Genomic DNA, 15,584 nt, shown 5'->3' on the forward strand with positions numbered 1-15,584 from the left:
TTCAGTACTTTCTGAGAAATAGCGATAACAAACTTCAATTGTCAAAATCCAAGATGGCTGCCTGTCGGCCATGTTGTTTTCTGATTGGTCTCAAAATGCAATTTGCATAACTAGGCACCAAGAGGAACCTACATATAAAATTTGAGAAAGATCCCTTCATTACTTTATGAGAAATAGCGATAACAAACTTCAATTGTCAAAATCCAAGATGGCTGCCTGTCGGCCATGTTGTTTTCCGATTTGTCTCAAAATGCAATATGCATAACTAGGCACCAAGGGGAACCTACATATGAAATTTGAGAAAGATCCCTTCATTACTTTATGAGAAATAGCGATAACAAACTTCAATTGTCAAAATCCAAGATGGCTGCCTGTCGGCCATGTTGTTTTCCGATTGGTCTCAAAATGCAATATGCATAACTAGGCACCAAGGGGAACCTACATATGAAATTTGAGAAAGATCCCTTCAGTACTTTCTGAGAAATAGCGATAACAAACTTCAATTGTCAAAATCCAAGATGGCTGCCTGTCGGCCATGTTGTTTTCCGATTGGTCTCAAAATGCAATATGCATAACTAGGCACCAAGTGGAACCTACATATGAAATTTGAGAAAAGATCCCTTCAGTACTTTCTGAGAAATAGCGATAACAAACTTCAATTGTCAAAATCCAAGATGGCTGCCTGTCGGCCATGTTGTTTTCCGATTGGTCTCAAAATGCAATATGCATAACTAGGCACCAAGGGGAACCTACATATGAAATTTGAGAAAGATCCCTTGAGTGCTTTCTGAGAAATAGCGATAACAAACTTCAATTGTCAAAATCCAAGATGGCTGCCTGTCGGCCATGTTGTTTTCCGATTGGTCTCAAAATGCAATATGCATAACTAGGCACCAAGTGGAACCTACGTATGAAATTTGAGAGCGATCCCTTCAGTACTTTCTGAGAAATAGCGATAACAAACTTCAATTGTCAAAATCGAAGATGGCTGCCTGTTGGCCATGTTTATTCTGATTGGTCTCAAAATGCAATATGCATAACTAGGCACCAAGAGGAACCTACGTATGAAATTTGAGAAAGATCCCTTCATTACTTTATGAGAAATAGCGATAACAATATTCAATTGTCAAAATCCAAGATGGCTGCCTGTCGGCCATGTTGTTTTACGATTAGTCTCAACATGCAATATGCATAACTAGGCACCAAGGGGAACCTACATATGAAATTTGAGAGAGATCCCTTCAGTACTTTCTGAGAAATAGCGATAACAAACTTCAATTGTCAAAATCCAAGATGGCTGCCTGTCGGCCATGTTGTTTTCTGATTGGTCTCAAAATGCAATTTGCATAACTAGGCACCAAGAGGAACCTACATATAAAATTTGAGAAAGATCCCTTCATTACTTTATGAGAAATAGCGATAACAAACTTCAATTGTCAAAATCCAAGATAGCTGCCTGTCGGCCATGTTGTTTTCCGATTTGTCTCAAAATGCAATATGCATAACTAGGCACCAAGGGGAACCTACATATGAAATTTGAGAAAGATCCCTTCATTACTTTATGAGAAATAGCGATAACAAACTTCAATTGTCAAAATCCAAGATGGCTGCCTGTCGGCCATGTTGTTTTCCGATTGGTCTCAAAATGCAATATGCATAACTAGGCACCAAGTGGAACCTACATATGAAATTTGAGAAAGATCCCTTGAGTGCTTTCTGAGAAATAGCGATAACAAACTTCAATTGTCAAAATCCAAGATGGCTGCCTGTCGGCCATGTTGTTTTCCGATTGGTCTCAAAATGCAATATGCATAACTAGGCACCAAGTGGAACCTACGTATGAAATTTGAGAGAGATCCCTTCAGTACTTTCTGAGAAATAGCGATAACAAACTTCAATTGTCAAAATCCAAGATGGCTGCCTGTCGGCCATGTTGTTTTCTGATTGGTCTCAAAATGCAATATGCATAACTAGGCACCAAGAGGAACCTACGTATGAAATTTGAGAAAGATCCCTTCATTACTTTATGAGAAATAGCGATAACAATATTCAATTGTCAAAATCCAAGATGGCTGCCTGTCGGCCATGTTGTTTTACGATTAGTCTCAACATGCAATATGCATAACTAGGCACCAAGGGGAACCTACATATGAAATTTGAGAAAGACCCCTTCAGTACTTTCTGAGAAATAGCGATAACAAACTTCAATTGTCAAAATCCAAGATGGCTGCCTGTCGGCCATGTTGTTTTCCGATTGGTCTCAAAATGCAATATGCATAACTAGGCACCAAGGGGAACCTACATATGAAATTTGAGAAAGATCCCTTCAGTACTTTCTGAGGATTAGCGATAACAAGAATTGTTTACGGACGGACGGAGGGACGGCCGGACGGACGGAGGGACGGACGGACCACGGACCACGGACGCAGGGCGATTTGAATAGCCCACCATCTGATGATGGTGGGCTAAAAAGGTACTGTGTTCGAGTACCTGTTGGTAGAGAGTCCCATACTTAACTTATAAGTCTGTGTTCTAATTTACTGCCTGGCAATGGAATGAGAACTCTTTGTTCTCCCTTACTTTAAATACAGTGCACATTGTATCCAGATCAAGTTAAATTATCCTTTATAAGTATCATCATAATTGGTCGACAGGAGGAAACTATCATGTCTTGTTTACAATACTTTTTATTTGTAAATGAACTAAATTTTAAATATCAAGGGTAAATTAGGTGGAAGCATGTAAAGGTCTTTTTTTGTATAATCACTCTGCCACTGAGCCGCCTGACAGGTTTCCAGGTGTTTACCGCCTCATTTTAAACACTCTAATAATAAATAGAAAAACAAATCAAGTGACTGTAATTACGAAACACTTTATTTGAGATTTCCTGTTAGACATGTAAATGAATGCTTTATAAAGCTAATGGAATGTTCCAAAGGTACAGATAGTCACAACCAGAAGGTCCGGTAATCACATGACAATGGTCTAGGAGGTGACAAAAGCACAGAAATTAATATACACACCTATATTAACAGAAATGATACATACCAGGATTCAATCACATAACCTTACAACTATGTTATCATTGGTCCCATATATACTTTTTTAGAAAATTATTGCAAACATTTTTTGTGTTCATAATCTTCCGTTAAGCAATGCAATACTAAATTTAGTTATTGACTTTGATATTAGTTCTTGTCATTTAAGAACTAAATATGTTTTATTTGTATCGATGTAATCTACTTTTCATATATAATTTGAATTTCCAAAGAATAAAGTTGCCAAAATTGAAAAAAAAATTGCATCTAAAAATGTCTACTCTAATATGATCGGAAAATCTTATTAGTGTTTTAACAAAATTTGACTTTGTATCCAAGTTATGTGTATCAAATACAACTGTATTTAAAATGATTGCTGTAATTTGAATTATACATCAGATATAATGCTGACTTTAGCAAGGAATGTACTGTGTTTATTTTGCGAACAAGTACATTTACATGCATTTACATTACAAAATAACTGAACATGATCTAAAATAAAAATAAAAGTTGAACTATATACTTTTTCTTTTGTCACCTCAATACGAAACATGAATGATGATGAGATGAAAAGGTCTCAATGTGGAACTCTCTAATGTGCAGAGATACAAACAGGCAATGATAGTATGCCAGTGGATTTAATGCATGTGAACATTAAAGAGTTCCATAAATGGAATATACTTGATGAATCACAACCATAGTGTTTTAAATATAAATGCTTAAAGCTGTGTAGGTAAATATACAATGAATTAAGGGGCAAACTGGGGGTATCACTTAACACTAACATGGCAAAGGTCAAATCCTTACTACAGAATCAGTGGGCTTAATGCTTAACATCCCAGGCTTTTACACAAAAATGTATAAGCATTTGCTGCTTTTAATGTCAAAGTATAAATAGCTGACTTTACCACTAACGACAAGAACTTTAAATGGCACCTACCCCTTTCAACCAAGTCGGTATATTGACCCTGGGGATGGGAATTTGTGCCAAGTACCTATCCTAATACAGTAAAGTCCCCATAAAATCTACAGAATTTGGATGCAATTTTACAGCGATTAAAGTATGACATTTTTCAAAAATAATGAAGTAATAATGCCCATGCAAATGAAAATTCAATCTTCAAGAATAAGTTTCCATAGGTAAAAACATTAACCATGACAATTAAATTAAGTCTTGTGGAGCAAGCCATCACTGATTTGGCCGATCTTACTACCAAGTAGGTATTTTGGAGACTAGAGTTCATTTTAATTCAAACTGTGCCAAAATTAAGCAATCTAGCTGTTTCACAATAAAGAAGCTTTATTTGAAACAAAGTAGATACTTCACAGAATTCTAGACAAGTACAGGTGTTTGTATAACCCTGGAGTTTTTACCATGTGGTAATGCAGAGAGTGCGGGCGGTAACCAGGGATATATACATGCATGGTAAACACGACGACCAGGCCCACTAACACACAGTACCAATGTCTATGTACATGTACACATTCCCATCAGCCCATCCTTACTGTTGCTCACTTCCAATTATTTTATTTGATGACATTAAATTTAATAAAAAGATGTAAGATATTCCTCAGTAATTAATTCCCCCTCGAGAAATTACAGGATTAAAATCAAAGAAAAAAAGAAAGTTAACATGTCTAATGTGTAATATATAATTGCAATTTGACAGGTTAAATTAATTTTATTTTTTTTGCTTCTTCATAGAAATTAACACCAGCAAAATACATTCCAGTACCAGTATATGATTACAATTTGCAATAAAAAAACCGCTTGTCAAGCATTTTGAAATAAACAACATGGAAACGGATGGGCCAATAATTTTGTATACATCCATGTATCTCCGGCAAAATTGCTAAAAAAAATTGTACAAACAGCAACTGTACAGCATAAATGTTAGGATAAATGTAAAAACACGTAGATGAAATGTGCTGTAAACTAAATAATGTTTTAGACCGATCAGTTTGTATATGTACTACCCAAGCTACATACTACAGTAGAATCTAAACTGCTGTGTTAACCAAACCTTACAGGTTATTTCTGTATAAAAAAAAAAACAATGTCAAGTACACTGACCTATTTCACCATGACAAGGATACTCAATACGGGACTATGACATTCTATCAGTTTTATAACATCTGACAAAGAAAAATCATGATGCAAATTAAAAGTTTTGTTCAAATGTTTTCTTTTGTTAAAATATATGACAAATGTACAAGCTAGGTCTCAATGTTTAGGCCAGTGAATAAAGTAGTATCATTGTTGTACTGGTAGTCAAATTAGATGAAAGATTGCTCTGTACATGGACAGAAGCCATGTTGAACTGGCACCTGTGAATTTAACAAATGATGAAATGTCGAAAAAAGACAAATGAGATATGATTATGATAACCCTGATAATTAATTATGCCCTTCATGTGTATTTTACACAAAAATTCAATGATTATACATGTATAAGTTGGTAATTAGACTGAAGTGCCAGTTCTATTACATAGCAACAGCATCTTTCAATTACCAGTAAAACCTTTATACCCTTGAAACTTATTTGAAATGAACTGGCTGAAATATTGAGTTTTTGGAATTATATCTGTGAATGACTTCATACCGAGTAATATATGAATGTAGTGTTTATTGCACAGTGCCTTACCGGTATAAAATACATTTTGACATCAATCAGTTGATGAATAGTTTTAGGGAGCAATACACACAATAATACAAGTCAACAAAACAATAGTTATTATTGTCACAGGAACAACACAGAGGATACTGTGTAAAACAGACAGCTTAAAATAAAATGTGCATGAAAGGGGAATTAAGATACATTTTATAGGGCATCACATCATTTTTATATCATTATATATTAATCTTTAGTTATAATTTTACGAAACTTAAATTTGGTATCTTCATATGTAGATACAAGAATGTATCTTGAAAATTGATAAAATTGAACAAAAATATATTAATTAACTTTCAATGGCAATTAAATTCTAAATTTTAAATTCTGAATAAGTGTAACTGACAACCATTTCTATGCAAGGTTAAGTCAGAAAGACCATTGGTTTTTCTGAGAGATGAAAAATGTCCAGTTATCCATAAAAATCCCAAGTCATATACATACCTTTGGCATTGTAAGATTTTGCTATAAAATCTCATTAAGTATTCCATTCTATAAGTTAACATAGCACTTTTGAGTGGAAATATTGAATATTATGCAATAATGTTAAATTAAAACAATAGTCTTATCAACAAGTAAGATCTTGTTAAATTATAAATTACATATCTTATATATAAATTTATCACATGCTAAAACTCAGCACTTTTAAACAGATCAAGTTTCCTTAGCTTTTAAATAGAAGACTGTGAAATTTCAAAGTAAACAAAATTGAACCATTCTCTTCGTTGTTCCACAATTGATGGGGCTTGTATGAGAGGAGTCGAGAAACAAGATCCTGAAGCTCAAAACAATACAATGACAGTCAAACGAAGTGACAACAGTGAAATAAGAACTATGCTATGAGTTTCCCCCACAGAGTTACAGTTCTGTGGCATCGCCGGTGTCAAGCAGAGACAGAGATCCATAGAAATGGGCCGGTACGTTTACAACTTCACTGACAGGCCGAGCGCCGGGTTTAATATTGAGCTGCTTCGGTGATGATGTCACCTCTGGCTTGCGCTTCTTACTTTTTTCAAATTGTGCTTGACACACATAGTTTTTACTGACTTTTACAGAATTGGAATTGACTCGTTTGGGTTCTCCCTGTTGCACATTTTCATCCAGGGAACACGTCTCATCATCTGTGTTGTTAATATCCTTGTCATTCATTTTGATATTACTGGAGATGGGTACTGTCGGCACAATACTGACTTCCTCATCTCTTTCCTTGGAAGTTGATGGCGTGTACATTGCCACCCCAAGGTCATTACTGTCGGAGTAGTCCTGTAATGTTTTAATGTCAACAGGATGTCTCTTGATATTAAAGTGACTGTGCTGGAGAAAATTCTCCGCAGACTTTGATGGTAATGTGACACATTTCTTTCTCAATGGAGTAGCGGACAGATTGTTTGTGCCATATGCCGGGTCACTGTATGTACTACCGATACTTCGAGCCCCGCCATCCAAAGCGATCATGAGGTCGCTACCTGTTGCAGGCAGATTCACAATGTCCACACAACTGTAAGGTGATGTCTCTGCTGTTCGCAACACATCCTGACTAGATGACAGCTTTTTCTTTTTCCAAACTGGAGAATGTGGATCTCTAAGGAATGTCTTGTTGCCTTGGATTCCATAATCATAGCGATGTGTTGCTCGATTGGGAGTTGGCGGTGGATGACCTTGAGTCACCCCATAGCCATACTGTTTCCTCTCCAGGGTGCCCCCTGCTGGCTGAAGCCGTGCAAAGATAGAACCAGCAGCAGAGATCATACTTCCCCTGCCACTGTCAGTTCCTGCTTTGTCTCCACTCGACCGTAGATACATCCGCTGGGGGTCGCCATACAGCTGTGACTGAAAGTGAGGATATCAGGGTTAGGTATTTTGTTCAGCGTAAACATCTCCACCACTTCAATACAGTATAAAAATCATATGACAATATTTACTTATCATGGTATTCAGAAATAGTGACTTATTCAAAAGTACCCATTTTAATGATTATGCAAATTTGGTTCAAACTTGTTAATGCAAATATCACTGTATTAATGGTGTCATCATCAATTTGTTTTGCAAATGATACAAAATACCTTTAATGAAAATCGTTGTGAGAAGGAAAATCCTTGAAACACATAGAAACAGACTACCAGAACAACACTATGGTAACCAATATAATTATTTGATCAAGCTATACAGTGCATTTGTTACTCCCTTACAATTAAAGATGAACTATAAATGCATTAATTCAAGTATTGAAATCTTGTTTCCCTCAAAGCCTTTATCTACCTTGGTTTCCCTCTAAGTCTATGTCTACCTTGGTTTCCTAAAAGCCTATGTCTACTTTGGTTTTCCTCTAAGCCAATGTCTACCTTGGTTTCCTAAAAGCCTATGTCTACCTTGGTTTCCCTCTCACCCTATATCTACCTTGGTTTCACTCTAAACCTTTGTCTTCCTTGGTTTCCCTCTAAGCCTATGTCTACTTTGGTTTTCCTCTAAGCCAATGTCTACCTTGGTTTCCTAAAAGTCTATGTCTACCTTGGTTTCCCTCTAACCTTATATATATATTGGTTTCCCTCTAAGCCTATACCTACCTTGGTTTCACTCTAAACTTTTGTCTACCTTGATTGCCCTCTAAAGCTAATTTGTCTACCTTGGTTGTCCTCTGAGCCTGTGTCTACCTTGGTTTCCCTCTAACCCTATATCTACCTTGGTTTCACTCTAAACTTTTGTCTTCCTTGGTTTCCCTCTAAGCCTATGTCTACTTTGGTTTTCTCTAAGCCAATGTCTACCTTGGTTTCCTAAAAAGCCTATGTCTACCTTGGTTTCCCTCTAACCCTATATATATATTGGTTTCCCTCTAAGTCTATGTCTACCTTGGTTTCCCTCTAAGCCTATATCTGCCTTGGTTTCCCTCTAAACCTATGTCTACCTTGGTTTCCCATTAAGCCTATATCTACCTTGGTTTCCCTCTAAGCCTGTATCTACCTTGGTTTCCCTCTAAGCCTTTGTATACCTTTGTTTCCCTTTAAGCCTGTATCTACCTTGGGGTTTCCCCTCTAAGCCTATGTCTACCATGGTTTCCCTCATATCTTACATTTCTACCTTGGTTTCCCTCTAAGCCTATGTATATCTTGGTTTCCCTCTAGGCCTATGTCTACCTTGGTTTCCCTCTAAGCCTATGTCTACATTGGTTTCCCTCTAAGCCCATGTCTACCTTGGTTTCCCTTTAAGCCTTTGTATACCTTGGTTTCCCTCTTAAGCCCATGTCTACCTTGGTTTCTCTCTAAGCCTATGTATACCTTGATTTCCCTCTAAGCCTTTATCTACCTTGGTTTTCCTCTAAGCCTATGGTTACCTTGGTTTCCCTCTAAGCCCATGTCTACCTTGGTTTCCCTCTCAGCCTATATTTCTACCTTGGTTTCCCTCTTAGTCTATATATACCTTGGTTTCCCTTTAAGCCCATGTCTACCTTGGTTTCCCTCTAAGCCTATGTCTACCTTGGTTTCCCTCTAAGCCTATACCTACCTTGGTGAGTGTACCGTTCTTGTTGATCAGTGGAATATCAATTGACCCATCAGGAGAGGATGGTGAGGAGCTGTCATGTCGACGACCATCGATCCTCTCGTAGATGCTGTCCGAGTCGTCAGAACTTGGTGACTGTGGTGGAAGAGGGTCAGGCATCGGCTGCAAGATAAGTCGGAGATAAAAAATTTTGTAAAAGACAATAACATTTACTAATCCCACTTCAAAACATTATGTTTATGTCTGCTTTAGGTGATTCTTTTTTCGATATTACATGTTTTGGTGAACTTTAAAACATCTAAAGAAATTCTCCAAATTACCTAGTATAATAAAAATTGACATGAAAATAAACCAGATATTAATCAGCTGTTACACTTTTGTTACCATTAGCTATTGTCAGGTTTTTTTGCTTTTTTTATTACATCTGTTCTGGAGGATTGCACAGCTTTGGCTTCTAACGAGGCATTACATCATAGTATGTCAGGCTTTGTGATTCGCCAGTGTCTATACAATGTATATCAGTAAAACACCATTACATATTTAAAAAAGAATGTCACATTTTCTATATTTCTGAATAACAAATAAGCATATACTTTTTTCACAAAAAGGAACAAGACCACATTTAAACAGACAAGGATAGTAGTGTAGGAGGAAAGAAATATACAGTTGATACTTAGCCTAATGACACACAGATTAAAACAGTTACAAACATCAACAACAAAAATCTGAAAACTGAATAAAGGGGGAGATCTCCTTATTGTGTCATTAAACTAAGCGAAGGTTACTGTGGCTAAACACAAAGATAATATTGTGGGTAGTACATGCCAAAGTGCACAATCCTTACCATGAAGAAGTAAGTTCCGGACGTCCAAGTTGAGGAACTGTAGTCCGGAACGAAATTCTTTCCAAAACAAAATTTAGAAGTTTGATGGATGTTTTGAATCACAAAACTTCTATATGTATTTCAACAGCTTTGCTTAGTTAGCAAACATTTTATATGTTTGGGTGGTTTTGTCCACTTGGAACACCCAAAATATTAATCTCAATGGTAGCATTCTCAATTTTTGCTTTGATAGCATGTAGGTGTTAGTAAGTGTTAATAAAATTAAGGGGAGATAATTCAAGGGAAGCAATAATACTTACGATAGGAGGGAGGGGAACATGGGGCATGATAATGTCATATGGCTTGAACTTCTGCTTGACAGTGGTAACACAGCGTCTGGTAAGAAATACATGAGACATTAATGTAATTTTCAATATTTAGCAAGTTGTAATAAAACATTTTTAATAAAGTATGATTTTTAAGTTGGTCCAATTACTTGATATGTGGAGTAATTTCTCAAATTCTGATCTGCATACACAAATCATAACATCATTTGGGAGATGTTGTTTAAGCAGAAGCAAATACTTTGATCAAATTTTTCCAATGATTCTGCTAGTTTGTCATTGAATGAATTGTATACATAAAATGTAAATTGTTCATCTATCTTAATTGAAAAAATAATAATCTGAGATGTATTGTTGGTATTTATGTAATACAACAAAATAAAAGTGCAGGTACATGATTATATGTCCAGCAGTAGACACTTACTTGACAAAGATGATGACACTGCAGAGTGCTAGTATACAGACAAAGACGACAGCAGCAGCAATACCACCAATCTCCTCCATGGATATCCCCACTGTATCAGATACACCATATAATGATATTATACAAGTAATGAAGTCAGAAATCAGGATACAATATTTCAGTGTCTGTGATATCATTCTTCATCATTCTTTCATCTTTGTAACCAAATTTAATATTTGCTTCCAAATACTGTTGTTTGTTTCAATATCAATTGTGTATTTTTAATCACATCCTGGCATTTCCAAATTTCAAAATTTGTAATCAAACACATAATTTTTTTTTTGCTTTTAAATCACTGAAACATCTTTTGTCATTAATATATAACAACATGACATTTAAAAACAAACAACCTGATTTTCATTTGACAAAGGGAAACATAAGTGGTTTACACACCCTTGATGGGATGTTGTACTGTAGTGTACAGAGGAGATGTTACTGGTCCTTGTCCCGCCTCAGCCTCAGCAGCCAGCCACACACGGTATGTTGTCTCTGTCTCCAGGTGCTGAAGAGTGAAGGTGGTTGTTTTGCCACTAACTGTCATTACTTTCACTAATCCTGAAATTCCAAGAAGGTCAAACATTAAGTTGTTAATACAAGAATCACATACAGATACATGAACACATACAGTGTATATACAAAGAATTTTAAATAGATGAAGAAAACAGGAAAATTAAGATAAAATTCAATTCTTTTAGCTGAGTTGTCACCTCTTACATACAATACATATTTTTAACAGATTTAACTCTTTTGATCTGACTTGTGTAGGTACCAACAGTTTTTACCTGTACAGTTGCCGTCTCTGGACGCCTTACAGAAGAAGATGAGGTAGGAGTGTATGTAACCATGAGATTCGTGACATTGGAACAAGTCCCAATCCAAACGTACACGGTTGTCCCCTGGATACTCCATCAAGGCAAAATTCTTAGGGGCTATAGTCGGTCCTATATCAAATATAAAATTGTTATTTGTATAAGTTCACTGTGAGGTAAATTTTTGTATGTTAAGAAATATGTTTCACAATTATCAAATGTAGCTAAATTAAAATGTGAGAATACATTTTCTAAATGATTATTTGCATATTTTCTCAATTAAGATCACAAAATCTAGCCATTTCCAAAAACATATACAAAATATATTTGCTGGTATTACTTAAATCAAAATAAGATAAGATTCCCATAAGAAATTACAAGACAAATCTTACGTTCATTTTTGTTAAACAGACAAGAGTTCCATAAAATTCCACTGCTTATCTTCTCTCCAGAGGTCATCTTGGTTTCCATGGATATACCAAATATGGTGAACTCTATAGATGTCCTTGACACATTTGTGTAGAACTCATTTACTCCTGGATTCAAAACTTTCCATTGTAAAGGTTCCTGCAAAATTACAAACACATATTTTACATGTCTGTTATTTTCCATGACCTCTGACCTTTTAATATTGATTAACTTTACTGAATCCATACCTTATAAGATAATCATCCATCAACTGCTGAACTTTTACATTAACACAGTGACCCATCACCTATGAAGTAATACAGTACAACTTTGTGACCTGGCTACTTTCCGAACCTTGACTTACCGAGCTACAACGGTGTAGATTTGGTGATCCCTTACACATGTATACTGTATACGATGAGATTGATAGATCAACGTCCCTTTCATCAGTCTGTGGTGCTTCCCAGATCATTCGTACCAATTTCTGGCCATCAGAACTTGTATTAACTACTTCAACTACAAAGTTTTCTGGAAATACGGGCACTGAAAGACAACAAACAGCGATTAATTATGTTTGCCTTTAGCAATAACCTGAGACACAAATTATCCATACAATTCATTAACACAACAGAAACCCATTACTTTAACAATTTAAGGTACAAATATTTATCAAAAATTTAATTTTGTTTAATACATGCATTGAACGCCTGACAATTTCATCTGCAAAATTTATAAAAAAAAAATTCTTTCAATAAAGATCATTATTAAATCACACACCATGCTGAATGGCAGTGACCTACTTTTGGATTGTGCTGGGATGAAGATTGTAGAAAAGTGTGGTGAAAGTCCAGCTTTGGTTGCCCCTCTAATCTCGATCACATAGTCCTGACTTTGAGCCAATACCAGGCTGCCTTGATTAGCGTGACTCACGTAGGTTTCCTCCTTGCTACCCGTACTCTGTGTAACCTTGGTGATCTGGTAATATTTGATCATTCCATTGGCTGCTGTTCTTGGAATAGGCTATAAAAAGATACCAGTAATACATGATTATATATTGGAATGATAATACCAAACATTTATATCATAAACAAAATTTGAATGATTAGTGTTTACCTACCTATAAACTTTAGGCCCCATGCCCATGGATTGTGTATGTCATCAAAATTTCCCAAAAGGAATTTTTTTTTTTATTGATTTCAGGTATAGGTATTTATTACACACTGCATTCTTATAAAAATTAAGCCTAATTTGCCTGGTAACAAATGAAGTCACAAAACAGCTAGCAGAATGGATAACTGTTTTACAATATATCAATATACCTGTAATTGAATCAACGGCTCCTTACCTGCCAATACAAGATGATCTGGCGACAGTCTTTGAGCATGTCACATGTCTGCTCCGAAAAACAGCCCGACTGGAGAGAGGGGGCAGCACCAGGTGCTGTAACAGAGAGGGCTATTTATAAAACTTCATAACAAGATCATCTGTCAACACAACTGATTCAAGTGACTGTTAAATGGCGTTAATCTGTAGATAATATTTTACACCAATTGATCCCAACTACCATCAGGTTCCCAGATACTCCCCAGGTATATATACAAGTTTCAAATATCATGTCATTAGTACTTAAAGACAGTATTTATACTGACCATCTTCCTTGGTCAGTAGAGTAGTGTCCACTTCTTTACTCAAAAACCCATCTACCAGAGGTGAGCAGCGGATCTTGACCACGTAGATAGTGTAAGGTGTCAATCCACAGATAGAAACATTGGTGTTACCATTGGAAATCTCAAGCTTCTGTAAACAAAAATCAATGGAGAATGTTATCCAAAATATCTAGTTTGAACTGTCATGAAATAACTTTATGGAACACATGTAATAAAGAAATGTAAAACAAACACAAACCCCAAATCCAGGGTAAAATGGAAAATATTGATATGAGAAACTTTTCACGAAAATAAACACCAACCTTCCAGTGATGAGGATCCCATTCGGAGTTGTACTGGATGTAGAAGACTTTGCTGTTGTTCGGGCGGGAGTGTAACCAGGAGAAGGTCATACATGTACTGTTGTAGGTATACTTGACATTACTGACTGATGCAGGCTCCACTACAGGTAAGAGAATCGGAATTATTTTAAAACTTTATTCATTTTAGAACAACTGCTAAACAAGTTATATAAACTTAAATTAAACACTCTTGTTGGCCCAGTGGAAGCATAAGGTCTGATACTGTTGGAGTAGAAACAACACTGGTCCGACAGGTGACCGCCCCATACCTTTTCACATCCAGTCGGGGAATTGAACCTCAACTGCCTAGTGTATTTCTACTGTACCACCTGACTACCCTTAAGAATAATAGAACTGATATACAGTTATTAATCTCTTGGACATATTCACATATTTTACAGATGTCTGAAATTTTTGTTGACATACATTTTACATTTGGATCTATTGATATCCATTTAGGATAGATCCTCAAAAAAATCCAGATTCCCAGCCAATTATAAAATACAAACAAAATCATAAGGACTTTTCATAATTGATTATTGATCATTTTTGCTAATTTTGCAAACCTTGTTCTCGACTACATTTTTCAGATTTTATAACATCATATTCCATGGGTATGTAAAGATAGATAAATTGACAGCAAAACCTTTTGGACTTTAGTGGACAGTATTTTCTAGAAACTTTAAGAATATTCCATAATTTGTGACCCAAAAGAATAAATGTAGAGTGTCAAAACTGCCTATTTTCAACAGAAAATACCATTTCCTAGTATTCATGACATATCTCCATTAGTGTCCAGTCTTAGGATTACAAATAGCAGATCTCCACAACTGTGTTGAGTATATTACACCTTTGCTGGCAATGTTGATGGGATTTATATGTAAATGAGGCTGGCAGGAGAATGCCACATATGAACTACAGATTAATCGAGGTATAGCATGTGATGATTTGAATATCCAATACAAAGCACCTTCCCAGGCCAACAACCAGACCACAGCACCTTTATTACCATAGGCTGATATTGTGTTGTTTCTGTACAACTTTTGTTAAAGGAAATCTTTTAAAATATCGGGTATCTGATGGGAATATATTCATTTCAGTTAGTGGAATAAAAATATTGCATTCCAGGTGTTCATTGCATGACAACACAGTAATGGAAGTTTCCTTCGAAACATTTGCAGATAAAAGTTTCAAGAGAATTATGAATACACTGCAAGTGTAATTATATATAACTTCCTCTATCTCTCAAACACTAATGCTTGTGTGGTTTGTATTTACCATACATTTTCTTGAGCATTCCATGGAAGTAGATATGTTTTATACATGATCATTAAATGTTATATTTCTGAAACATAGATCTTCTGTTTATAGTAACCATGACCTTCACCTTTGATCTTCCAATCTAAGCAACACCTCGAAAGTAGAGTTTGCCAAAGGACCTGATGTTATTGCACTAATTTTTTTCATATACAATGCATGACCTTGACCTTTGACCTCCAGACCTGAATAGTGATCCCAAGCAAAA

At 35.8% G+C, this 15,584-nt stretch overlaps 1 protein-coding gene across 4 annotated transcripts in view; it reads right to left on the reverse strand.

The window, feature by feature from the left end:
* Positions 1–2,852: 2,852 nt before the first annotated feature.
* The window catches only part of LOC117325807, a 90,184-nt gene continuing 77,452 nt past the window's right edge, over positions 2,853–15,584 (reverse strand). For all 4 annotated transcript variants that reach the window (XM_033882288.1, XM_033882287.1, XM_033882289.1 and 1 more), the window contains 12 exons: positions 14,021–14,160; positions 13,701–13,848; positions 13,397–13,491; positions 12,852–13,071; positions 12,416–12,594; positions 12,036–12,210; positions 11,617–11,775; positions 11,228–11,389; positions 10,796–10,886; positions 10,348–10,423; positions 9,208–9,366; positions 2,853–7,539 (listed from right to left, as the gene is read on the reverse strand). In XM_033882288.1, coding sequence (XP_033738179.1) covers positions 6,568–7,539; positions 9,208–9,366; positions 10,348–10,423; positions 10,796–10,886; positions 11,228–11,389; positions 11,617–11,775; positions 12,036–12,210; positions 12,416–12,594; positions 12,852–13,071; positions 13,397–13,491; positions 13,701–13,848; positions 14,021–14,160 — 2,576 coding nt within the window. In that variant the 3' untranslated portion in view covers positions 2,853–6,567. The remainder of the gene's footprint in view (positions 7,540–9,207; positions 9,367–10,347; positions 10,424–10,795; positions 10,887–11,227; positions 11,390–11,616; positions 11,776–12,035; positions 12,211–12,415; positions 12,595–12,851; positions 13,072–13,396; positions 13,492–13,700; positions 13,849–14,020; positions 14,161–15,584) is intronic.

Source organism: Pecten maximus, chromosome 4 (assembly GCF_902652985.1).
Source record: "Pecten maximus chromosome 4, xPecMax1.1, whole genome shotgun sequence".
NCBI lineage: Eukaryota > Metazoa > Mollusca > Bivalvia > Pectinida > Pectinidae > Pecten > Pecten maximus.